The sequence below is a fragment of the Rhinoraja longicauda genome, chromosome 1, assembly GCF_053455715.1.
Source record: "Rhinoraja longicauda isolate Sanriku21f chromosome 1, sRhiLon1.1, whole genome shotgun sequence".
Classification (NCBI taxonomy): domain Eukaryota; kingdom Metazoa; phylum Chordata; class Chondrichthyes; order Rajiformes; family Arhynchobatidae; genus Rhinoraja; species Rhinoraja longicauda.
This window is the reverse complement of record NC_135953.1, coordinates 134,702,083-134,728,345: the sequence shown is the minus strand read 5'-3', so window position 1 is coordinate 134,728,345 and position 26,263 is coordinate 134,702,083. Positions and strand designations below refer to the sequence as shown.

General features: G+C 46.5%; 1 protein-coding gene across 1 annotated transcript in view; it reads left to right on the top strand.

Moving 5' to 3' along the window:
- Window positions 1–26,263, top strand: part of spock3 (SPARC (osteonectin), cwcv and kazal like domains proteoglycan 3) — a 416,043-nt gene that overhangs the window by 148,851 nt on the left and 240,929 nt on the right. Inside the window, exon 4 of the mRNA XM_078407003.1 lies at window positions 8,608–8,722. Coding sequence (XP_078263129.1) covers window positions 8,608–8,722 — 115 coding nt within the window. The remainder of the gene's footprint in view (window positions 1–8,607; window positions 8,723–26,263) is intronic.

Here is a 26,263-nt window from a genome sequence, read left to right as displayed (position 1 = left end):
TTTTCCTCGTCTCCGTTCTAAATGGCCTAGCCCTTATTCTTAAACTGTGGCCCCTGGTTTCTGGACTCCCCCAACATTGGGAACATGTTTCCTGCCTCTAGCGTGTCCATTCCCTTAATAATCTTATATGTTTCAATAAGATCTCCTCTCATCCTTCTAAATTCCAGTGTATACAAACCCAGTCGCTCCAGTCTTTCAACATATCTGGGACACATGGCAATAAGACACTCTTGACTCCTGACTCTTGACTCTTGAGCTGCTGGTTTCCTCCCGCACTGCGTTTTGCTTAGTATTACTTGTTACTTGAGATGAAGTGGGAATGAATCAATGCTGCAGATAAACTATTAGATTTGGCTAAAATCCCAATTCTTATTCTTCTTTTCATTTTACTCATTATTTCTGTCTGCCCACCCGCCATCTTTATTATCCTCCATTTGCTGTACATTTCCATTGTTGCAGAAGGCTGTGGAGGCCAAGTCAATGGATATTATTAAGGCAGAGATTGGCAAATTCTTGATTAGTACAGGTGTATGGGGTTATGGGGAGAAGGCAGGAGAAAGTGGTGTGGGGAGAGAGATAGTTCAGCCATGATTGAATGGCGGAGTAGACTTGATGGGCCGAATGGCCTGATTCTGCTCCTATCACTTATGACCATATGAACTTGCCATTCCACCACTTGCACTGCTTCATCACCCCAATCTAGATAACCCATGTTATCTAGATCGTGATGGGATGTTGGGATTTTAATGAAAGATACTCCTGGATTAGTGTGAGGTAAAATGAAGAGGGGACATAAATGACTTCTTATACCCAGCCATCAAAGCCTGCACTCCACAGTGAAGATAATCTTGTCTTTAGCTGCCCAAGGAAAATATTATATTTTCTTTCAACAGTGAAGAAGGCTATCCAGCCCATTTATGCCGACTCTTAGAGCAAACTGTTCCCTCACTCAATTCCCTGTCACCATTCCTCCAATTTGACGACATTGAAAAAATCATCCACGCATTCATTTCCTCCCGCCTAAACTACTACAACTCCCTATACACTGGGATCAGCCAATCATCCCTGTTCCGCCTGCAATTGGTCCAAAACGCCGCAGCGAGACTCCTGACGGGTACCCGTAAAAGGGACCACATCACCCCGATTCTGGCCTCTCTCCACTGGCTCCCAGTACGGTACAGAATCAACTTCAAGCTCCTCCTATTCACATACAAAGCCCTAAACGGGCTTGCCCCCCCCCCCCCCCCCCATATATAAAAAATCTTCTAACCCACCACTCTATCTCCAGGTCCCTCAGGTCGGCCGACTTGGGGCTACTGACTATCCCGCGGTCTAGGCTTAAGGTCAGGGGTGACCGCACTTTTGTGGTTGCAGCTCCTAGACTGTGGAACAGCATCCCTCTCCCCATCAGAAATGCCCCCTCCATCGACTCCTTTAAGTCCAGGCTCAAAAACTATTTCTACTCCCTAGCGTTTGAGGCCCTCTGATGGGGCGCTGTGAACTGTTTATGTATGTGCTGTTATGTTTGTGTGCCATTGTATGTTCGTTTCTTAGTACCTGAACTGATGTACAGCACTTTGGTCAACGTGGGTTGTTTTTAAATGTGCTGTACAAATAAAATTGACTTGACATGACTTGACTTGACTTGACCTCTTCCCCCTCGTATGTCCATGAATTCCCCCTGAGTCTCGTCCCACCCACTTAGACTTGGCATAACTTACCGTGGGCAATTAATGTACCAATCGGCACTCATTGGAGATGTGGGAGGAAACCAGAGCACCTGGGAGAAACTCCCAAGGAGAATGCGCACATTGCCCAGGCAGAATTAGAGGGCAAGATGAAATGCAGGATGCCAAGACAGTGGGACAGCAGCACAGACATCAGTCTTCAGTATTTATGTGGGCTTGTCTGCACTATTCAACTGGTAGTGTATCATCGGCATTGGTACAACAAGCAATAATAATAATAATAATAATAATAATATGCCTTTATTGTCATTGTACGAACAGTACAACAAAATTAGAAGTGCTACATCTGAAACAGTGCGACAGTGCAAATCTTTCAAAAACAATCGCACAGACATAGGAACCAACACAATAATAACCAATATCAATAAAAAACAATAAATAATAAATGAGTTTTGCACCTAAGATGCTGTATATATATTTTTAATAAGTGCAAAGAAAGTGAGAGTTACATCAAGTCAAGTATTTCCATTCACAATAGACAATAGGTGCAGGAGGAGGCCATTCGGCCCTTCGAGCCAGCACCGCCATTCAATACGATCATGGCTGATCATTCTCAATGGCCCAGGGAGAGATACTGTGTTTAAGTCTGTTTGTTCTGGTCCTTAGGCTCCTGTAGCGCCTCCCAGAGGGCAGGAGAGCAAACAGTTCTTGGAAGCATGGAGCTTGCTGTTCAGCATCGATTCAGTGGGGCCAAAGATCTGTTCCTGTTCTCACGCTCTATGAGCCATTATCCCCGAAGTTAACTGGTTGTGCCTATGGCATCGCAGCATGAATTTGCCTTGGTCATTTGGAGGACCAGTTGTGCAGAAACAAACTGGAAAGAACATGCAATACTGGGAGCTCGTAGACTGCCTAATGCAATTTTAAAGGGACCAGCAACTGCACCATGATGGGTCATTGAATTGATGAGGAGTGTCTGAAGTGTGCAGATCACTTTTGTTTCACCCCAAACTGCTCCTGCCTTGAAACACCATCAATCAAACCTTTTTTTTCTGCAAAGGGGCAGAGTTGGTTGAAGTGGTGGTCAAAATGTGTCAGTAGAAAAAAATCTAAGTGGCAATAATAAAATGTACAGACTAGTGAAAGGCTTGGATAGAGCGGATGTGGAGAGTATGATTCCATGAGTGGGAGAGTCCAGGACCAGAGGTCATAGCCTTAGAATTAATGGATGTTCTTTTAGGAAGGAGATGAGGAGGAATTTCTTCAGTCAGAGGGTGGTGAATCTGTGGAATCTTTGGCGCAGAAGGCTGTGGAGGTCAAGTCAGTGGATATATTTAAGGCAGAGATAGATAGATTCTTGATTAATACAGGTTATGGGGAGAAGGCAGGAGAATGGGGTTCGGAGGGAGAGATAGATCAGCCATGATTGAATGGCCGAGTAGACTTGATGGGTCAAATGGCCTGATCCTGTTCCTATCACTCCTGATCCTATGAATAACTTTACAGCCAGTGAAATACATTTGGAAGTTTGGAAATCGTGGCCCATTTGTGGAAAACAAGAGTCCACAAACCACAGTTAATATTGAGCGGGTAATAGAGTGATATAGCTTGGACGTAAGCCTTTCTGACCAACGGGACCAACATCCGACACTATTCTCATGCTATTCTGTCCACATTCTCGACAATGTCCGCCACTCACCTTAAAAGGGGCACAGACAGTGGCCAATTAACCTACCAACCTGCATGTCTTTGGCATCTGCAGGAAACCCAGACAGACATTACAACTAGTGAGATACATTTCGAAGTTTGATGACATCTAACGGTGAAAACGTTCATAAGTCATAGGGACAAAATTAGGCCATTCGGCTCATCGGGTCCACTCCGCCGTTCAACCATTTCTCATCTATCTTTTCCGCTCAACCCCATTCTCCTCCCTTCCGCCCATAAACTTTGACACCCTTACTGAACCAGAACCTGTCAATTTCCGCTTTAAAAATGCCCAAATACTTGGCCTCCACAGCCGCCTGTGGCAATGCATTCCACAGATTCACCACCCTCTGGCTAAAGAAATCCTTCATCATCTCCTTTCTAAGGGTATTTATTCACAAAATGCTGGAGTAACTCAGCAGGTCAGGCAGCATCTCAGGAGAGAAGGAATGGGTGACGTTTCGGGTCGAGACCCTTCTTAAGACTGATGTCAGGGGGGCGGGACAAAGGAAGGATATAGGTGGAGACAGGAAGACAGTGGGAGAACTGGGAAGGGGAGGGGAAGAGAGGGACAGAGGAACTATCTAAAGTTGGAGAAGTCAATGTTCATACCGCTGGGCTGCAAGCTGCCCAAGCGAAATATGAGGTGCTGTTCCTCCAATTTCCGGTGGGCCTCACTATGGCACTGGAGGAGGCCCATGACAGAAAGGTCAGAAAGGTCAGTGGGAGGGGGAGTTGAAGTGCTCAGCCACCGGGAGATCAGGTTGGTTAAGGCGGACTGAGCGAAGGTCCTTTCTAAGGGTATATCCTTTTATTCTGAGGCTGTGCCTACTGGTCCTGGACTCTCCCACTAGTGGAAACATCCTTTCCACATCCACTGTGTTCAGGCCTTTCACTATTCGGTAAGCTTCAATGAGATCCCCCTCATCCTTCTAAACTCCAGTGAGAACAGGCCCAGAGCTGTCGACCGCTCTGCAAACATTAACCCAATCATCCCTGGAATTACTCTCGTAAACTTCCTCTGGAGCCTCTGCAACACCAAAGCATCCCTCCTCTGATATTGGGCCCAAAACGGCTCACAATACTCCAAATGCAGTCTGACCAGCACCTTATAAAGCCTGAGCATTAGATCCTTGCTTTTGTATTCTAGTCCTCTCAAAATAAATCCTAATATTGCATTTGTCTTCCTTACTACCAAATTCAACCTACAAATTAACCTTTTGAGAATCCTGCACCAGTACTCCCAAGTCCCTTTGCATCTCCGATTTCTAAAACTTCTTCCCCTTCAAAAAGTAGTCTATGCCTTCATTCCTACTACCAAAGTGCATGGCCGCACATTTTGCTATGTTGTATTCCATCTGCCACTTCTTTGCCCTCTCTTCCAACCTGTCCAAGTCCTTCTGCAGACTCCCTGCTTTGTCTACATTCCCTGTCCCTCCACCTATCTTCGTATCGTCTGCAGTCCTTTTCACAAAGACATCAATTCCATCATCCAAATCATTGATATACAACATGAAAGGTAGAGGGCCCAACACTGACCCATGCAGAATATCACTTGTCACCGGCAGCCAACCAGAAAAATCACCCTTTTTCCCACTCTTTGCCTTCTGCCATTCTGCCAACCTTCTATCCATGTTAGTCTCTTCTCTCTAATACCATGGGGTCTCATCTTGATTAGCAACCTCACGGGCGGCACCTTATCAAAGGCCTTCTGAAAGTCCAAGTAATCACCATCCACTGACCTTCCCTTCTCTACCCTATTTGCTTTCTTAAATAATTCTAATAGATTTGTCAGGCAAGATCTCCCCTGCTCAAAACCATGCTGATTGTGGCCTATTTTATCATGTGCTTTGAAGTACTCGGAAACCTCATCCCTAATAATGGGCTCTAAAATCTTAGCAACCAGGGAACCACTATAGTTTCCCCTGTTTTGCCACGCTACCTTCTTATGGGGCGGCACGGTGGCGCAGCGGTAGAGTTGCTGCCTTACAGCGAATGTAGCGCCGGAGACTCAGGTTTGATCCTGACTACGGGCGCCGTCTGTACGGAGTTTGCACGTTCTCCCCGTGACCTGCGTGGGTTTTCTCCCTGATCTTCGGTTTCCTCCCACACTCCAAAGACATACAGGTATGTAGGTTAATTGACTGGGTAAATGTAAAGATTGTCCCTAGTGCGTGTAGGATAGTGTTAATGTGCGGGCATCGCTGGGCGGTGCGGACTCGGTGGGCCGAAGGGCCTGTTTCTGCGCTGTATCTCTAAATCTAAATCTGTATCTCTAAATCTATACAGTGGAGTAATATTTGCAATTTCCCCATCCTCAGTGACCACTCTTGACTAGTGATTCTTGAAAGATCACCACCAATGCCTCCACAGTCTCTAACGCCACCTTTATCAGAACCCTGGGGTGTAGTCCATCTGGTCCAGGTGACTTATCCACCTTCAGACCCAACAACCTTCTCCTTAGTAATTGCAACTCCACTAACTTCCACCCATTGACTCTCTTGAATTTCTGGCACTTTGCTGGTGTCTTCCGCTGTGAAGACTGACGCAAAACTCTTCTTCCATTAGTCCGCCGTTTCTTTATTCCCATGGCCAATTTGTGGAAAACAAGATTCCACAAACTGCAGTTGACCACAAACCTGAGGTCAGGGATGAACCTTGGGCTGCTGGGACTGCTCCATTAGCTGCAGCACTGTGCACCCGATCTATGTAGGTTAATTGGCTGGGTAAATGTAAAAATTGTCCCTAGTGGGTGTAGGATAGTGTTAATGTACGGGGATCGCTGGGCGGCACGGACTTGGTGGGCCAAAAAGGCCTGTTTCCGGCTGTATATATATGATATGATATGATATGATATATTTCACTGATGTTGATTGAGGGTGGAATATGACTCACCTACTACAAATAACTCTACAGGTTTTTTTTTCAAATCCTTTAAATCCACCCTTGCTTTGTCAATTGTTATATTGAAAACTGGGAAAGACCATAATCCCCACATTGGCACTTTCATGATTCTTCACGCTTTTATTGGTCTGTTTAACCAGATTATGTGCCGAAAAGTTGGCAATGTCATTAATCGCAATAAATGTCATCATGCTGCAGAAAAGCTGATTTTCTTTGGAAAACAGCCACAGGAAGCAAGTGTGGTGGATTCCTCACAGGCACAGAAGTCAATGCTGAATCATATATGTCATTATCCTTTTATTAAATCAGCATTAAATTACAAGCTTTGCAATCATATTTTCTCCCAGGTTGTGGGGATGTTTAATAAAGATCGATTTGCAAAGGTCTCAGTACACCCGGTAGTCAAGTGCAATTCTCAGTCGTTTCTCATATTTTTCAGTATTGTCTACATGGATGTGTTACGAAAGTTTAATTATAATGGACATCATTTGTGATGGGTTCTTACACTAGAAAGGTAATATATTTCTTTTGACAGTGATGACTGCTTTCGATGTGACTTGTGTTGAAGCAAAAGCAGTAAGATATAGCAAAGAACAACACAAATGTACTTCACCGAACACTGTTGAGATCTGTCAAGCAGAATAGCACCATAAAATATGTGATTCCTACAGCGAATTCACTGTGTTCTTATCTTTAGGTATCTTGTACAGTATTTTGTCTATTTGTATGAAACCAAACGCATTACAATGAAGAAGATGGCCATTTATCAAAATCTATCTAGTAAAACTCTCGTTTGTTTGTTCCTGAACTACAGCCAAAACGGTACACGATAGCGTGACGATTTTAGGCCCACTTTACTCACCGTCGTCCCTTTGGTGCTAACGGAAGAAGTTTCATTGAAATCGGTGTTATATTTTTAAAGTTATTCACATTTTAAAGTTTAAATCTACCTCCTAGGGAGGGAGGGGGGACGGAGGGATAAGGGGGATTGAGGGGATGGAGTGGGTGGGAGGGGAAGGGGGAGGGGGGAGGGGGAGGGGAGGGGAGGGAGGAGGGAGGGGGGAGGGATGGGGAGGGGGTGTGGAGGGAGAGGGGGGAGGGGGAGGAGGGAGAGGGGAGGGGGAGAGGGAAGGGGAGGGGAGGGGTTGTGGAGGGAGGGGTGGCGAAGGGGGGTGGAGGGTGGGAGGGGGGATAAGGAGGATAAGGAAGATAAGGGGGGGAGGGGAAGGGAGGGAGGGGGATGGGAGGGGGGAGGAGGGATGGGGAGGGAGGGGGAAGGGAAGGGGAGGAGGGGAATGGGGAGGGGGAGTGGAGGAGGGGGAGGTGTGGGGGGAGGGGAAGGGAGGGAGGGGGAAGGGAGGGGGAGGGGGTGTGGAGGGAGAGGGGGAGGGGGAGGAGGGAGAGGGGAGGGGGAGAGGGAAGGGGAGGGGAGGGGTTGTGGAGGGAGGGGTGGCGAGGGGGGGTGGAGGGTGGGAGGGGGGATAAGGAAGATAAGGGGGGGAGGGGAAGGGAGGGAGGGGGATGGGAGGGGGAGGAGGGATGGGGAGGGAGGGGGAAGGGAAGGGGAGGAGGGGAATGGGGAGGGGGAGTGAAGGAGGGGGCGGTGTGGGGGGAGGGGAAGGGAGGGAGGGGGAAGGGAGGGGGGAGGAGGGATGGGGAGGGAGGGGGGAAGGGGAGGGGAGGAGGGGAATGGGGGAGGGGGAGAGGAGGAGGGGGAGGTGTGGGGGGGAGGGGGTGGAGGAGGGGAGGTGTGGGGGAGGGAGGGGGAGGGGGTGGAGGAGGGAGGGGGTGGGAGGAGGGAAGGGAGGGAGGGGGAAGGGGAGGAGGGAGGGGTAGGGGAGGGAGGGGGAGGGGAGGGGTCCAGGGGAGGGAAGGAGAGAGGGGGAGTGGGGGAGGAGAGGGTGCTGCACCAATGCAGGAGAGGTTTGGGCCCAACGGGTCCAGTTGGTCTAGTGAGTCTCTAAAAATATATATTTTCCCATATGAGTTACCAAATCTAAGCCTAAATATCATTGCAAATAACTTGTGACCAGTTTTTTTTACCTTTGCAACGTTTGAATTCTTTTGAAAAAAAAAACTTATTTTTTAAATGCTACACCACAATTTTAAGCAAAATGTTCTTACCATTCTCACAATTGTCGTCCCGAAGGTTGAAAGAAAAGTTCCTTGGATTAGTACTGGAATTAACAGCTGTTGTATTGACACATTCCATTTTTGTAGTAATTTATTATGACTACAATCTGGATCCACAAACATTCCACTTGCTTTGTATAGTTCTTAATGTCTTCTTTTTAATTACTTTCTCCAGGATTAGATGCCGCTAAAGATCCTTGCCTAAATGTGAAATGCAGCCGGCACAAAGTATGCATTGCTCAAGACAACCATAGAGTGGTTTGCATTAGTCACAGAAGACTAACATCCAGGTAAATTGCTGTCATAACATTTTCACTATTTTTCACTGCCTAATTAATTTTGTTCTCAGCAATGCTTCAAGCCTTGTATGTTTTACTGACATTTTACAATTAACAGCTAAATAATAGGATCATCTAGGTATTTTACACACAGTAAAGAGATTATTTATTTCCAATCTCCTCCTGTTGTGTATTGGGCCTTCATCAAATGGTATATCCCACGCATGGAAAAGTATTATATTGATTAATTATCAAATCACCCAAGTTTTTACAAGATTGGGTATTCAAAGTCTATTGTAGTTCCACAAGAGTTCATAAGATCATAAGTGATAGGAGTGGAATTAGGACATTCGACCCATCAAGTCTACTCCGCTATTCAATCATGGCTGATCTATCTCTCCCTCCTCAACCCCATTCTCCTGCCTTCTCCCCTTAACCCCTGACACCCGTACTAATCAAGAATCTATCTATCTCTGCCTTAAATATATCCACTGACGTGGCCTCCACAGCCATCTGTGGCAAAGAATTCCACAGATTCACCACCCTCTGACTAAAGAGTTTTATCTTGTACGAGTTCCAGCTTGTACTCGCTGGAATTTAGAAGATTGAGGGGGGATCTTATAGAAACTTACAAAATTCTTAAGGGGTTGGACAGGCTAGATGCAGGAAGATTGTTCCCGATGTTGGGGAAGTCCAGAACAAGGGGTCACAGTTTAAGGATAAGGGGGAAGTCTTTTTGGACCGAGATGAGAAGGGTTTTTTTCACACAGAGAGTGGTGAATCTGTGGACTTCTCTGCCACAGAAGGTAGTTGAGGCCAGTTCATCGGCTATATTTAAGAGGGAGTTAGATGTGGCCCTTGTGGCTAAAGGGATCAGGGGGTATGGAGAGAAGGCAGGTACGGGATACTGAGTTGGATGATCAGCCATGATCATATTGAATGGCGGTGCAGGCTCGAAGGGCCAAATGGCGTACTCCTGCACCTATTTTCTATGTTTCTATCTGTTCCATGGCCTTCCTCAGGAGTCATTGTTTGGAATCTCTGCCCTGTGAACCTTTATGCAACCTAAGTGGATTTAACAATATTCTACAGCATCATAGTAATCATAGCTTGACTGATCATCTAAAATTAGGTGAATGCAACTTCCAAATACCTACTCTTATGTCTAAACAAAAGAGATGAATCATACCTGGGCAACATACTATTAATTTTTAAAAATCTATTTATAATCACTGGACAGTGTAGAAATTATTTAAAATAGTCCCTGATGCTACATTTGTGCCTAACTATGAACACAGCTGATTTTCAGAACTACTTAATTGTGTAACAATTTACTGTGTTGGACGAAGCTTGTCTAGATTGATATTCAGAATTAAAATAAGCTTCCAGACCATTAGAGGCATACTTTTAAATGCAAACTATTACAAGGTAGATAATGTGGAAAAGATACGGCAGATATTGATGTGCCAGGTAATCAGTGCTTTTGCTCCAATAGCTAGTGTAAGAAAATAACTGCAGATGCTGGTACAAATCGAAGGTATTTATTCACAAAATGCTGGAGTAACTCAGCAGGTCAGGCAGCATCTCAGGAGAGAAGGAATGGGCGATATTTCGGGTCGAGACCCTTCTTCAGAATGGTGTCAGGGGGGCGGGACAAAGGAAGGATATAGGTGGAGACAGGAAGACAGCGGGAGATCTGGGAAGGGGGAGGGGAAGAGAGGGACAGAGGAACTATCTAATGTTGGAGAAGTCAATGTTTTTACCGCTGGGCTGCAAGCTGCCCAGGCGAAATATGAGGTGCTGTTCCTCCAATTCCCGGTGGGACACACTGTGGCACTGGAGGAGGCCCATGACAGAAAGGTCAGACTGGGAGTGGGAGGGGGAGTTGAAGTGCTCAGCAACCGGGAGATCAGTTTGGTTAACGCGGACCGAGCGCAGGTGTTGAGCGAAGCGATCGCCGAGCCTGCGTTTGGTTTGGCCGATGTAAATAAATTGACATCTGGAGCAGCAGATGCTTCAATAGCTATATATGTAAGTGACATTTTCTCACTGCATTAGTCATCCCTATGACCTTTTTATTAAGATTTATACTTAAATCAGCTTTTGGCTCGGAAGCTTAATAATCTAACACATATTTGGGTGTTCATCTATATTTGGCACCTCAAGGTGGGCAGTACAGGTGCTCAGCGGTAGAGTTGCTGCCTTACAGCACCAGAGACCCGGGTTGGATCCTGACAGTAGGTGTTGTCTGTACGGAGTTTGTACGTTCTCCCTGTGACCGCGTGGGTTTTCTCTGGGTGGTCCGGTTTCCTCCCACTCTCAAAAGGCGTGTGGGTTTATAGGTTAATTAGTTTGCGTAAATTGCCTCTAGTATGTAGGATAGAACTAGTGATCGCTGGTTGGCACGGACTTGGTGGACCGAAGGAAATCTCTAAAAAATAAAAATAATATATTTTTTAAATGTTCCCAATGTTGGGGAAGTCCAGAACCAGGGGCCACATTCTCAGAGTAAAGGGGAGGCCATTTAAAACTGAGGTGAGATGGAACTTTTTCACCCAGAGAGTTGTGAATTTGTGGAATTCTCTGCCACAGAAGGCAGTGGAGGCCAATTCACTGGATGAATTTAAAAGAGAGTTAGATAGAGCTCTAGGGGCTAGTGGAATCAAGGGATATGGGGAGAAGGCAGGCACGGGTTACTGATTGTTGATGATCAGCCATGATCACAATGAATGGCGGTGCGGGCTCGAGGGGCTGAATGGCCTCCTCTTGCACCTGTTTTCTATGTTTCTATGTTTCTAAAACTAGGTGGAACTCACCATTGTCTACCTTCCAAAAAGAAGGCTAAACGTCTACAGCAATATCATGTACATGTTATCTCTGTGTTCTCATATATGTAAGAATTAAAAACAGGCCTAAACACAGTGGCCTCAAATTAGTTTGAAGTATCACAAAGGACATGTTCAGCCAAAGTGAGGGCTGGGACTTGAAATTACAGAATGGTTTCTATGTTTTTGGAAAAGTTATCTTTTGGAAGAGATTTTAAATCAAGATCTGATTTGCCTCTTTAGCATTTCATAGATCTCATTTCATGATTCAAAACAGAGGAACAAATTGGTCCTGCTTCTTCATGTCTTGCATAGGATTTTCAAGTAACCAAAAAAACTCCATTGTCTTTCATGATGTCGGGGCATCTATAAAAGCACTTTACATTAAAAGGAGAAGTCATTATACTGTAGCTTACAGGCCAGCCAGTTGAATGTTAATTTCAAGTAACCCCTGCATTCCCCCCCATTCCCTCTCCCCCCACCCCCCCTACGCCGACCAGCGATCCCCGCACATTAACACTATCCTATACCCACTAGGGACAATTGTTACATTTACCAAGCCAGTTAATCTACAAAGCTGTACGTCTTTGGAGTGTGGGAGGAAAATGAAGATCTCGGAGAAAACCCACACAGGTCACGGGGAGAACGTACAAACACTGTACAGACAACACCCGTAATCGGGATCGAACCCGGGTCTCCGGCGCTGCATTCACTGTAAGGCAGCAACTCTACCACTGCGCCATCGTGCCGCCCAATTTCTGCTGGCTCTGTGTTCAAGATTTTTGTGTTTCAACTCTGCCTGGCCCCCACCACCACCCAACAACCCCTCCTCCCTCCATCCTGTTCAACTTTCCCCTTACCCTCTGGAACTCTGAACCTCCTGTCATGCCTTCTCTAATTCACCGGTCACCTTTAACGGGCTGCTTCCAAAAAATCCCTGTTCATCTGTGCTCTCAATCTTCTCTCCTGACTGGGTCACAAAGACAATACAGGAAACCCTCGTTTATTTAATGGACCCACTTAGAACCAATTTTGGATATAGCGGATGGACCTGCCGACCCACCTCCGGCTCCCACCGTCTTCCCGGCCGCCTACAGCCCCGGCTTCCAACCTCAAGGTGCTACCCACAGCCAGGGTCCAGTTAACACGGCTGTTGTTGCCCCTGGGGACAGCTCTCACTGCGGGCCGCTGCCAACGCCAAGACACTCCCTGCCCCTCCCCTCACCCCTGCCGTCGCTCCCAAGGGTGGAGCATCTCGATGACTCAGGGGTGAGAGCGAGGAGGTGGCGGTGGGGGTGGAGCAGGGGTGGTGGAGGGAACCGGCTGACTGGACAGGGTGACGTTAGAAGCGGGTGGCGGTAGTGGAAATCGGAAAGCGGACTAAACCGCCGCCGAAAGCAAGGAACCGCAGCAGGTGAGAGGGGGGGGGGGGGAGCCCCTTGGTGTGAACGCGCTGTGCCCGGGGGCTGCATCGTGAGCCGCAACTACAACCGTGTCGCCGGACTGTGTGCTGGGTGAGGACGGGCTCGCTGGGGCAACGTACGAGTGGGGTCGGAAGCAAGGGCGGTAAACAGCCGTAGAGACGGTGGTATCCGGGGATGGGTTGGCATTCAGTTCACATTTTATATTTGTTCTATTTAAGTTTCTGGCACGCCGTGGTGCTCTAGAGACACGGCTGGGGTCTTTTCTGTGGGCCAGGGGCGTATTGTTGGGTCATTATCGCGGGACCTACGTTGGTCCAAAAATGTGATAATCCAGAAAGGTTCTGGAACCGAGGGCGGTGGAAAATCAACCTGCAACCATTATCAAAGTGAGTGAGAGGTGAGTGTGGGTATCAAGCCCAGAGAGCACACTGCTGCCAGGAAGTTGTGAGGCCTAGGCTGTGCATGCCTTTAAGGATGCCATGTTAAAGTGTATTGCTTTTTAAAAATGCCTTCTCGATTAACTGCGAATCCTCGTTGAACACCTTCGCTCAGTTCGCCTAAGCCTGCTGGTTTCAAAACACTTAACCCCCCCCCCCCCCCCCCCTCCCATTCCCACACTGACCTTTCTGTCCTGGGCCTCCTCCATTGTCAGTGTGAGGCCCAGCGCAAATTGGAGTAACAGCACCTTGTAGGGACATAGGGATTGGCTGGGAGAGTTCGAACCCTCGGATTGGCTAGCGAAGTCACCAGGTGTGCCAGCGCGGGAGAGAGAGTCAGTCTAGCGTTGAACTCTGTTTAGGTAAGACGTTTCCTCTGCCCCCTCCAGCCGCGCCCCCATCGCCTACACCTGCAGGGTCCCCCCTGCCTCCCCCCCCATCGTCTCCACCGGCGGGGCCCTCCCCGCCTCCTTCGTCGCTGGCGGTACCGGCCTCCCCTCTCCGTACGCGTTCAGGTCGGGCGGTCCGGGTGCCCGTTAGGTACCCTACCGAGGGTTCTGGGGGGGGGGGGGGTCATGTAAGGACATAGGGATTGGCTGGGAGAGTCGAACCCTCGAATTGGCTAACGAAGTCACCAGGTGTGCCAGCGCGGGAGAGATAGTCAGTCTAGCGTTGAACTCTGTTTAGGTAAGACGTTTTGTTGGTTGTCTACAGTTTTGGATGTTGCGATTGTCACGGAGTTTTGGCCCATGCAATAAACTTCGTCTGCAACACCCATCCGCTACCAGACTCGCCACAACCTCATATTTCGCTTGGGCAGCTTACAACCCAGCAGTATGAATATTGACTTCTCTAACTTTAAGTAACCCTCTCTCTCTCTCTCTCCATCCCTTCCCCTTCCTGGTTCTCTGACCAGTCTGACTGTCTCTGGTCACACTTTATCTCTATTTGCTTTGTTGTGACCTTCCCCTAGCTAACAGTGATCTATTCTACATTTTCCTTTGAACTGCACCTCTTTTGATGTCTCGTTCTCACATCTTACACTTCCTTATCTCCGTGTCTCCCTCTCCCCTGACTTTCAGTCTGAAGAAGGGTCACCCATTCCTTCTATCCAGAGATGCTGCCTGTCCCGCTGACTTACCCCAGCATATTGTGTCTATCTTCGTTGTAAACCAGGATCTGCAGTTCTTTTCTAAACATTTCATATGGTTGTCTTTCCTGTCTGTGAATGGTCAACTTTTCCATGCCAAACAACATGCCCCATGTTAAGCTAGTCCCATTTTCTCACGTTTGGCAAAGAGTAAATGGATAACTGGGAGAAATTGGTAATGAAATCACCTCTCAGTGTAGTCATGAATCATAAAATATTTACCACAGCAGTAATGATCCTTTAATAATTCTCATGACATTTCCACTTACAGGATGATATACTGTTAATAATCTTATAGCTCTCTGCACATCATACTTGTACATTTAATTTCCTATTGCCCTCTTATCAGGATAAATATTTTCCTGTCCTGACTAAAGGAGGAATTTTCCTATTTAAATCCATGTAGCTTAGCTACTTTGTTCTTTTGTTGAGATTTTCAAACTCACCATCAAGAGAACTTCTTTAGTTTAGTTTAGTTTAGAGATACAGCGCGGAAACAGGCCCTTTCGGCCCACCGGGTCCGCGCCGACCAGTGATCCCCGCAATATTCTATACCCACTCGGGACCATTTTTACACTTGCCGAGCCAATTAACCTACAAACCTGTACGTCTTTGGAGTGTGGGAGGAAACCGAAGATCTCGGAGAAAACCCACGCAGGTCACGGGGAGAACATACAAACTCCGTACAGACGGCACCCGTAGTCGGGATCGAACCCGGGTCTCTGGCGCTGCATCCGCTGTAAGGCAGCAACTCTACCGCTGCGCCACCGTGCCGCCCAAATTACTATTGCTGTTGTTGCTATCTTACTTAATTTACAAGTATATTTTGTCTACTTAAACTGGGCTTATGCCTTTGAACGAAAGTGCCATATTAATTCATGAGACTTTGTAGGTCTGTAGGGAGGGACATCCAGCATTATGTGTGTTTCTTTTGAGCAGCGTGGAGTGATGGAGAGACAGGGTTGGTACAGATGCTGGGACCTTCAGCAAACAACAAAGTGCTTTAGACACTCAGCGGGTCAGGCAGCTTCTGCGAAGGGAAGGGGCATGCGGTTCTTTGTGTCAGACCCTTCGTCAGACATGGAGTAGGAGGGCAAAACATTGTAAAAGATAGGTGGGGGTGGGAAATAGGCCTGCAAGTGTTAATGGGTAGAGGTGGGGCTGGGGGGCGGATTGACCATTGAGTGAGATAAGGGAGAAAGGGTGGAGGTGAAAAGAAGACAAAAGGGTGTCAGTTCGGGAAGGAAGAGGAGGTACATCAAGCCAGAAGGAGGGACATGGGTGGAAGAGGTGGAAGGGAGGGGAAGGTAGACACAAAATGCTGGAATAACTCAGCGGGACAGGCAGCATCTCTGGAGCGAAGGAATGGGTGACGTTTCGGGTCCAGACCCTTCTTCAGACTGATGTCAGGGGAGGGGGGCGGGACAAAGGTAGAACATAGTCGGAGACAGTAAGACTGGTGGGAGAGCTGGGAAGGGGGAGGGGATGGACAGAGAGAGGGAAAGCAAGGGTTTATCTGAAGTTAGAGAAGTCAATGTTCATACCGTTGGGATGTAAACGACCCCAAGCGAAATATGAGGTGTACTTGCTCCAATTTGTGCTGGGCCTCACTCTGACAATGGGGGTGGCCCAGGACAGAAAGGTCAGATTGGGAGTGGGATAGGAAGGATAGGGGAGAATAAAAGGAAGATATGGACCTTGGGGATGGAAGATTGGTGCACACAGGTGGGGAAAGCAGTGGGGTGACTAATGATAGTGATTGATTGTTGGGTTGAAATCATTCGATCTTAGCAACTGCCTTATGGGAATCTGTCAATTTTTGAGTGTGCTCGTTTCAAAGGTGTTGAATGGTGGCTGCACAGTTGATTTAATGCAAAAGCTTGTTACATCCTCTTTAGCTTGCTGCATTCAGTTCTAAATACTGGAGGAAGGCATGATTTATTGGTCTTGATTCATCAGCCTGGTACTGTGAGTAAAATAGCTTAATTACAGGGATAATACATAATTTAAACTAAGGACAGGATTGAACTAATCAGAGACAGAGAGGCAGTTAATGCATCCTGGAAGGACCACTTTAAAGACCTCCTTAATCTAGAGTTAGGAAAAGGGGAGGTACAGGAGGTGAAGAAAGCCAATGAAATGTTGGCCTTCATAACAAGAGGAGTTGAGAATAGGAGCAAAGAGGTTCTTTTGCAGTTGTACAGGGCCCTAGTAAGACCGCACCTGGAGTACTGTGTGCAGTTTTGGTCTCCAAATTTGAGGAAGGATATTCTTGCTATTGAGGGCGTGCAGCGTAGGTTTACTAGATTAATTCCCGGAATAGCAGGACTGTCATATGTTGAAAGACTGGAGCGACTAGGCTTGTATACACTGGAATTTAGAAGGATGAGAGGGGACCTTGTCGAAACATATAAGATTATTAATCTTATATTAATATTAATTAAGATTAATTTCCACAGAGAGTGGTGATTCACACAGAGAGTGGTGATTCACACAGAGAGTGGTGATTCACACAGAGAGTGGTGAATCTGTGGAATTCTCTGCCACAGAAGGTAGTTGAGGCCAGTTCATTGGCTATATTTAAGAGGGAGTTAGATGTGGCCCTTGTGGCTAAAGGGATCAGGAGGTATGGAGAGAAGGCAGGTACGGGATACTGAGTTGGATGATCAGCCATGATCATATTGAATGGCGGTGCAGGTTCGAAGGGCCGAATGGCCTATTCCTGCACCTATTTTCTATGTTTCTATGTTAAGGGGTTGGACACATTAGAGGCAGGAACCATGTTCCCAATGTTGGGGGAGTCCAGAACCAGGGGCCACAGTTTAAGAATAAGGGGTAGGCCATTTAGAACTGAGATGAGGAAACATTTTTTCTGTCAGAGAGTTGTAAATCTGTGGAATTCTCCACCTCAGAAGGCAGTGGAGGCCAATTCTCTGAATGCATTCAAGAGAGAGCTAGATAGAGCTCTTAAGGATAGCGGAGTCAGGGTGTATGGGGAGAAGGCAGGAACGGGGTACTGATTGAGAATGATTAGCAATGATCACATTGAATGGTGGTGCTGGCTCGAAGGGCCGAATGGCCTACTCCTGCACCTATTGTCTATTGTCTATTCCTCATGTGAATAGGCTGATTTTATCTCGTAGTGATCTATTTGAGCCACGCCTTACCAACAGCAAGTTGAGAAGTCTGTATTGCACCTGCAAGATAACAAAGCCTACCAAAATCTTAAAACTAGACAGTGAAGAGCTTCCGCTACAAATCCATGACAGGTGTGTGGGTCACAGAGGACATACTAAGGGCTCAAAGAAATGCCATAATTGTAATCATCTTCAAGAAAGGAGACAAGTCTGGCTGCGTTAGATACTGGTGGGTGCTGCCACTGGAAATGTCATTGCCTAACCCTTTCCTACTTGTATCCAAAGAGCAGCTCCTTGAATCGCAGCATAGATTTCTTCCATCTGGGACTCAGGATAACTCCATGGAAAATACGAAGGGCATCACTGGTCACTGTATATGGCTCCCCTTGACCTCACTAAAGCCTTTGACTCCATTAATTGGGAGGGCTTGTAGATCACCCTCCACAAGATCGGTTGGCCTATCATTAATCCCTATCACTTCTCTGCTGTATGAGTGCCTGCAGTCCATGATACTTCCCAGTGGATCTACGGCAGAACCAACCTTGGACAAGATAGACACAAAATGCTGGAGTAACCACGTGGGATAGGGAGCAACTCTGGAGAGAAGAAATGGGTTTATTCACAAAATGCTGGAGGGTGAGGGGGGATCTTATTGAAACATATAAGATAATTAGGGGATTGGACACATTAGAGGCAGGAAACATGTTCCCAATGTTGGGGGAGTCCAGAACAAGGGGCCACAGTTTAAGAATAAGGGGTAGGCCATTTAGAACGGAGATGAGGAAGAACTTTTTCAGTCAGAGAGTGGTGAAGGTGTGGAATTCTCTGCCTCAGAAGGCAGTGGAGGCCAGTTCGTTGGATGCTTTCAAGAGAGAGCTGGATAGAGCTCTTAAGGATAGCGGAGTGAGGGGGTAGGGGGAGAAGGCAGGAATGGGGTACTGATTGAGAGTGATCAGCCATGATCGCATTGAATGGCGGTGCTGGCTCGAAGGGCTGAATGGCCTCCTGCACCTATTGTCTATTGTCTATTGTCTATAACTCAGCAGGTCAGGCAGCATCTCGGGAGAGAAGGAATGGGTGACGTTTCGAGTCAAGACCCTTCTTCAGACTGATGGGTGACGTTTCTGAAGAAGGGTCTGAAGAAGGGTCTTGATCCGAAACATCACCCATTCCTTCTCTCCTGAGATGCTGCCTGACCTGCTGAGTTACTCCAGCATTTTGTGTCTTATCTTCGGTGTAAACTGGCACCTGCAGTTCCCTTCCGGCACTAACCTTGGTCAAAGTTGGTCTTAAACATTGTCCCAACATTTTTGTCGATCTTTCTTGCTGCAGTATGGCATCTCACCGCCAACAAACTTACCTTGGAAGTAAAACTAATTTTCGAAATGTTTCAATCTGCAGTTACTACATTGCAGAATTAAGGTTTTCCAAGCCTCAGTGGGGGTGGGTGGGGGGGTGCAGTTGGCACTTGAGTTTGTGAACGTTTGGAGGCAGAGGCTGCAAGATATTGCTGTCTCATTCACTCAATTATAAGAGAAGAAGGGGCCTTGCGCTAAAATCAGAAAGACCAGTTCCAAACTGTCCATGCTTTTCTTCTCTTCAACAATAAAGTTCTAAGTGAGACCTTGAAAAATATGGATCAACTTCCATATCTCGGGAGACACTTCTCACTGGAGGCAAATATCGATGATGAAATTCACTGCAACTGCAAAGTGCTATGGAATTACGGAAAGGGATGTTTGATGATCACTAACCCAGACAGGCTCAAAACTCAACATGAATTGTGTGGCAGTAATCCACCACATACAGCAAGTGTCTCAAGGCCCTGGAAAATACCACCAAAGTTATATTCGCAATGTCCTCCTGAGTTATGAGAGGGATGAGCTGACTAATGTCTCTAAGGCTAACATTGCCAGCTTCGAGACGATAATTCTCTTCGGTCACTGTGCTGGGCAAGCCAAGCCATGTCTATATCTGACACCAAACTCTTGAAACTGACCTTCGATTTTGAGCAGTGTGCTGGCAGTAGAATGCAGGAAAAAGTGGACATGTTCACAACTTGTGCAGCAACCTCACAGATTCCTGGGAGCCTCTAGTCCATGCCCCTTTCAAGAGGAGAAGGAGCTTTTACAAGGTATATTGAGAACATGACGCACACTTTGCGACCACACAGAAGCCCAGCATATGTGTTGGAAGGAGCACTCCACCTTGATAGCCGCCGATCTGCATGCTCCTTCAGTCACCCCCTATCCCATCGTAATCAAGGACAAAGCACGTTCTCTGTTCTCCTTTCTCCTGTCCAACAGAGCATACAAAAGTTTGAAAGAATGCACTATCACCCGAATGAAAAACAGCCTCTTCCCTGCTGTTAGCAGGCTATTGACCGGACCAGTCGTACGCTAGAAACGAATTGCCAATCTTCCACTCGATGTTGTTGTGGCACTTGCACTTTTTAAAAAAATCTGCACTTTCACTGTGTCAGTAACACTGTAGCTCTAACTGCACCACTTGGTGTATTTTCTAGATGATTTACTCATGGTATAATTTGGCTGGAGAGCACTCTGGGGCGGCACGGTGGTGAAACGGTAGAGTTGCTGCCTTGCAGCGCTGGAGACCCGGGGTCGATCCCGACTACGGGTGTTGTCTGTACGGAGTTTGTACGTTCTCCCCGTGATCGCGCGGGTTTTTCTCCGAGATCTTCGGTTCCCTCCCACACTCCAAAGACGTACAGGTTTGTAGGTTAATTGGCTTGGTGTAAATGTAAATTGTCCCTAGTGTGTGCGGGGATCGCTGGTAGGTGCGGACTCGGTGGGCCAAAGGGCCTGTTTCCACGTTGTATCTCTAAACTAAACTAAACTAAGCACTCAATCAAACCTTTTCATGGTATCTCACGGTAGTGGGAGAGTCTAGAACTAGAAGTCATCGCCTCTGAACGAAAGGACTTTCTTTTAGGAAGGAGATGAGGAGAAATTTCTTTAGTCAGAGGGTTGTGAATCTGTGGAACTCTTTGCCACACAAGGCTGTGGAGGCCAAGTCACAGGATATTTTTAAGGCAGAGAGTGATAGATTCTTGTTTAGTACTTGTGTCAGAGGTTATGGGGAGAAGGCAGGAGAATGGGGTTAGGAGGAGAGATAGATCAGCCATGATTGAATGGCGGAATAGCCGATGGGCCGAATGGCCTAATTGTATTCCTATTCTGTATGACCTTATGATCTTAGTAAATATGACAGTTTGACAGATACAGCGCGGAAACAGGCCCTTTCAGCCCACCGAGTCCGCGCCGCCGCCCAGCGATCCCCGCACATTAGCACTATCCTATACCCACTAGGGACAATTTTTATATTTACCAAGCCAATCGACCTACAAACCTGTACGAATTTGGAGTGTGGGAGGAAACCGAAGATCTCGGAGAAAACCCACGCAGGTCACGGGGAGAACGTACAAACTCCGTACAGACAGCACCCGGAGTCAGGATCGAACCCGGGACTCTGGCGCTGCGTTCGCTGTAAGGCAGCAACTCTACCGCTGTGCCACCGTGCCGCCCTATAATAATACCACTTCTGTACTATGGTAGAGTCTGCACTTCATGCATAAAAAACTACCAAGGAATCCTTGTGCCCACTGCTATTAACAAATGTATTTAAGTTCTGCCCGAAATTGTAATCTCTATTCTTGTGTTTTGTTAGACGTAGTACTTATCCTTTGGCCTTTGCATTATAGGTTTTACTACGCAACCTTGAGAAGTATTCACTTGAACAATAAGAATTTCTTTGCAGATATCCGAGGATATATTAACGAATTTTAGGGCTTGCATGTGAAAGTAATGTCTAAATTTTTTTGGTTGCGAAGATCATAGAAGCAAATAGTAAGAATCATGAACAATGGTGTCAGGTTAAAAATATAAACATTAACTTTTATAAAACGAAAACCGTTTTAAAGCTATTCATTATTGAGCATGAGGGTCATTATGATTTCTCCAGCATTGGAAAGCATATTATTCAGTTAAGCATTTATTGCTTTATTGAATAGTGTCCTTGAATTCACTCAGTGTTAAATAATCAAACCAATGTTCATGACGTTTCCATGGTACTAATTCAAGCAAATTGCATCAGGTTAAAAGTTATTTTTGACTCTGAGTCAGATAAAATTACTACCTGCAAGACGGAAAAAGTAGTTTTGTGTGAGAAATAGTAAACTCTGCTTGAGCTGGTGCTCGCAGTGGAGATCAACTTCGTTCATTATTTTTAATACCTTCAACTTGAAGCATCTTTTGGTACCGGAGTACTGGAAATCATACCAGGCTCAATCATATCACTTAGGTGCGTCTAATTGGGTAAGTCTTGCTGACTTGCATTCATTCTGCCAAAGCATCTCCCGGATGTTAAACATTCTAACTCCTATTTCCATTCCCAAGCCGACCTTCCTGTCCTGGGATTCCTCCATTGCCACACACAAGCTGGAGAACAATACCTCGCATTCCACTTGGATGGCTTACAACCCAATTGTATGAACATTGACTTCTCCAACTTATGTTGGAGTTTAACCACAGTTTAAGAATATGGGGTAGGCCATTTAGAACGGAGATGAGGAAAAACTTTTTCAGTCAGAGAGTTGGAAATCTGTGGAATTCTCTGCCTCAGTGGAGGCCAATTCTCTGAATGCATTCAAGAGAGAGCTAGATAGAGCTCTTAAGGATAGCAGAGTCAGGGGGTATGGGGAGAAGGCAGGAACGGGGTACTGATTGAGAATGATCAGCCATGATCACATTGAATGGCGGTGCTGGCTTGAAGGGCCGAATGGCCTACTCCTGCTCCTATTGTCTAAGGTAACTACAATCAGCACCCTTCTCCCTTCGTCCTGCACCCCTCTTCTCTTTCTCCTCCCTCTCTTCCCTGTGCCACACCTGGACCTATCTCTCCCTTCCCCCTCCCCTTCCATCTACATTCCTCCCTCTAGATTCACAATTTGCAACTCTTCACTCCATTTGTCTCGCACCTTTGCACCTTTTGACTTTTCATCTCCGGCTTTTGCCCTACCAGCTGCCGATCAAAAGCTCCTCAACTGTGCCCACCCAATACTTGTAGGCTTTGTCCTGCCCGTCTTCTCTTCCAGCTTTCTTCCCCCCCACCCTCCCACTCCCTGCCACACACACACACACACACACACAAATCAGTCTGAAGAAGGTCCTGACCCAAAACGTCACCTACCCGCATTCTCCAGACATACTGCTTGGCCTGCTAAATTACTCCAGCACTATGTGTCTTTTCTTTTTATGAATTGTGTGCATTCTGAATTACTCTTGTACTTATAATTATCTTTTGCATAATGCACCAATGAAGAGGTGCGGGTCAGCAAAGCTTGGGATGAGAGGCATCGGGGCAAGAATTGATAGGGGTGGTCAGTTAAGTGGAATGTATTCATGATCATGTGGGATTACAGTAAATAGATTGGGATTGGTAATTGAGTTAGGAGTTACGTAGAAACATAGAAAATAAGGGGTGGGCCATTTAGAACAGAGATGAGGAAAAACTTTTTCAGTCAGAGAGTTGTGAATCTGTGGAATTCTCTACCTCAGAGGGCAGTAGAGGCCAATTCTCTGAATACATTCAAGAGAGAGCTAGATAGAGCTCTTAAGGATAGCGGAGTCAGAGGGTATGGGGAGAAAGCAGGAAAGGGGTACTGATTGAGAATGATCAGCCATGATCACATTGAATGGCGGTGCTGGCTCGAAGGGCCAAATGGCCTACTCCTGCACCTATTGTCTATTGTCTAAAATAGGTGCAGGAGGAGGCCATTCGGCTCCTCGAGCCAGCACCGCCATTCATTGTGATCATGGTTGATCATCCACAATCAATAACCCGAGCCTGCCTTCTCTCCATATCCCTTGATTCCAAGTTGTGATTGAGGTTGGTGTTTATCTTGGTTGGAATGCGCTTGCAGTCAGGAGGTTTAAGTTAGTGGTTGTGGAATGAGGCAACTTGAATCTGCATCAAAATGAATGAATGAATGAATGAATAAGTTTATTGGCCAAGTATGTACATACACAAGGAATGTGCCTTGGTGCTCCGCTCGCAAGTAACAACACGAACATACAGTAAGCAATTAAGAATAAAGCATAAAACATTAAAACATTAAGAATACAACGTTACAGTTTAAACATGTGAGTGAAATAAACCAGAGCAAAAAGAGGCTACAGACTTTTGGTTATTGAGTAGAGCTACTACTCGCGGAAAAAAAAGCTGTCTGGCTGTGGCGGCTTTGACAGTCCGGAGTCGCCTTCCAGAGGGAAGTGTTTCGAAGAGTTTGTGGCCAGGGTGAGAGGGGTCAGAGATGATCTTGCCCGCTCGCTTCCTGGCCCTTGGTGTGTACAGTTCGTCAATGGGGGGAAGGTTGCAGCCAACAACCCTCTCAGCTGATCGAACGATTCGTTGCAGCCTCCGGATGTCGTGCTTGGTGGCTGAGCCAAACCAGACCATGATGGAGAAGGTGAGGATAGACATGCAAAGTGCTCCAAAGACATACAGGTTTGTAGGTTAATTGGCTTGGTAAATGTAGAAATTGTCCCGAGTGGGTACAAGATCGTGTGAATGTGCAGGGATCGCTGGTCGGCGTGGGCCCGGTGGGCCAAAAGGGCTTGTTTCCACGCTGTATCTCTAAACGTACCAATTTACCAAGGAATCGGTGAAGGATGGCTGGCATGGACTTGTTGGGCTGAAGACCCGGTTTCCTTGCTCTATCTCGAAACTGAATTAAACTAAACTATTGAATGGTTTGGTATCCTTCAAATATAGTCATTATGTAAAAAAAAAATCACACTAGCCGCAGATAATGTCAAAGCTTAAACATCCACATGAGGCGCACAAACCTTTGTCAAGTGTTAAACCACAAAACTTCTCCACACAGGCTTCATTCCTGAATATGACTCAGGTGGACAGTTATTGAGTGTCGTAATCACTACTGTATTTGTTTCTATGGTTGCTTAGGCAGGTAAATAGCACTGTTCAGCAATTAAACTGATTGTAATTATCGCAGCCAAAGCTTTGCAGCTGTGGCAAGGTTTTTATTTAGATGGTATCCCTTTTCTTTTAGTTTGTTGCATTCACTCCAACATTTTTTTTTTGCACAACTTGTTTGCTGGAGAACACACCGCAGAGGAGAGCCTAGAGAGAACATAGGTCTAATCTATGACCCCAGACTATCCGGTTCTCTTGTTCTCCCACACTGGAGGGGAAGATTTCATCCTAACTCTGATGAATCATTGCAGGAGTCTTTGCTTGGAGGGTAGTAGTCCAATGGTAGCAGGAGGTGATCTTGGGTGACGTTGTGGACGAAAGTCCTCCTGCGCTCCCACTCCCATCAGACCACTATGGTTTCAACAATGGACCCTCTTTCTTTGAAGCTGCGCCCATTTTGTTTTAGTTGCCATTTTCGAAGTCTTGAGAGAATGGTATCTTGAGCTACGGTAAATCCTACCAAATTGCTCATATTACAGATTCCTGGCATATTTAGATTTCTACTCCCAGCCTCTTGGGAGTAGAATTTTTGTTGGCATCTTGCTTTACCTTTATAACATTCAGACATTGGTGATCTGGATGTAGAAACATAGAAACAAAGAAAATAGGTGCAGGAGGAGGCCATTCTGCCCTTCAAGCCAGCACCACCATTCAATATGATCATGGCTGATCATCCAAAATCAGTACCCCGTTCCTGCTTTCTCCCCATATCCCTTGATTACTTTAGCTCGAAGAGCTAAATCTAACTCTCTCTTGAAAACATCCAGTGAATTGGCCTCCACTGCCTTCTGTGGCAGAGAATTCCACAGATTCACAACTCTCCGGGTAAAAAATGTTTTTCCTCATCTCAGTCCTAAATGGCCTGCCCCTTATTCTTAAACTGTGACCCCTGGTTCTGGACTTCCCCCAACATCGGGAACATTTTTCCTGCATCTAGCCTGTCCAATCCCTTAATAATTTTACATGACTCTATAAGATCTCTTCTCATCCTTCTAAATTCCAGTGTCCCTTTAATTTCTACCGATTCTAACTTCCACCTGCACCAATCACACTTTAAGTATGCAGCTCCCACCTGTTTTCATGTTTCACTGATAGCAGTTTCATTGTCTAATCTCGCCTGCACCCTATCGTAGAGATTACATTTAATAATGAAATAAATGTGGTTGAAGGCGAGATGGTTAGGTGTGCTGGTGCAAAGTGGATGGGTTTAAACTAGATTGGCGGTGGGGTCAGGGTCAGGGTCAGGGTCAGGGTCAGGGTCAGGGTCAGGGTCAGGGTCAGGGTCAGGGTCAGGGTCGGGGTCCAATGCAGGACTGAGGCAAGTGGGAGGCTGGAAATCGAAGGTGATGAAAGAAAGTTCAGTGGACAGAATAGCAGTGCCGGATTAACCTAGTAGCAAAAGTAGCATATGCTAAGGGGCTCCGCATTTTCGATGGCCCCACACTAAACGCTTGCAAGCTGTCTGGTGAAATCGGCATCTCACGGTCTGGCAACCCTGTTGTTTACATGTCGGAGGAGCTGCATGATACGTAATCTTTACGGACGTCATTAATAACATGATAGGAA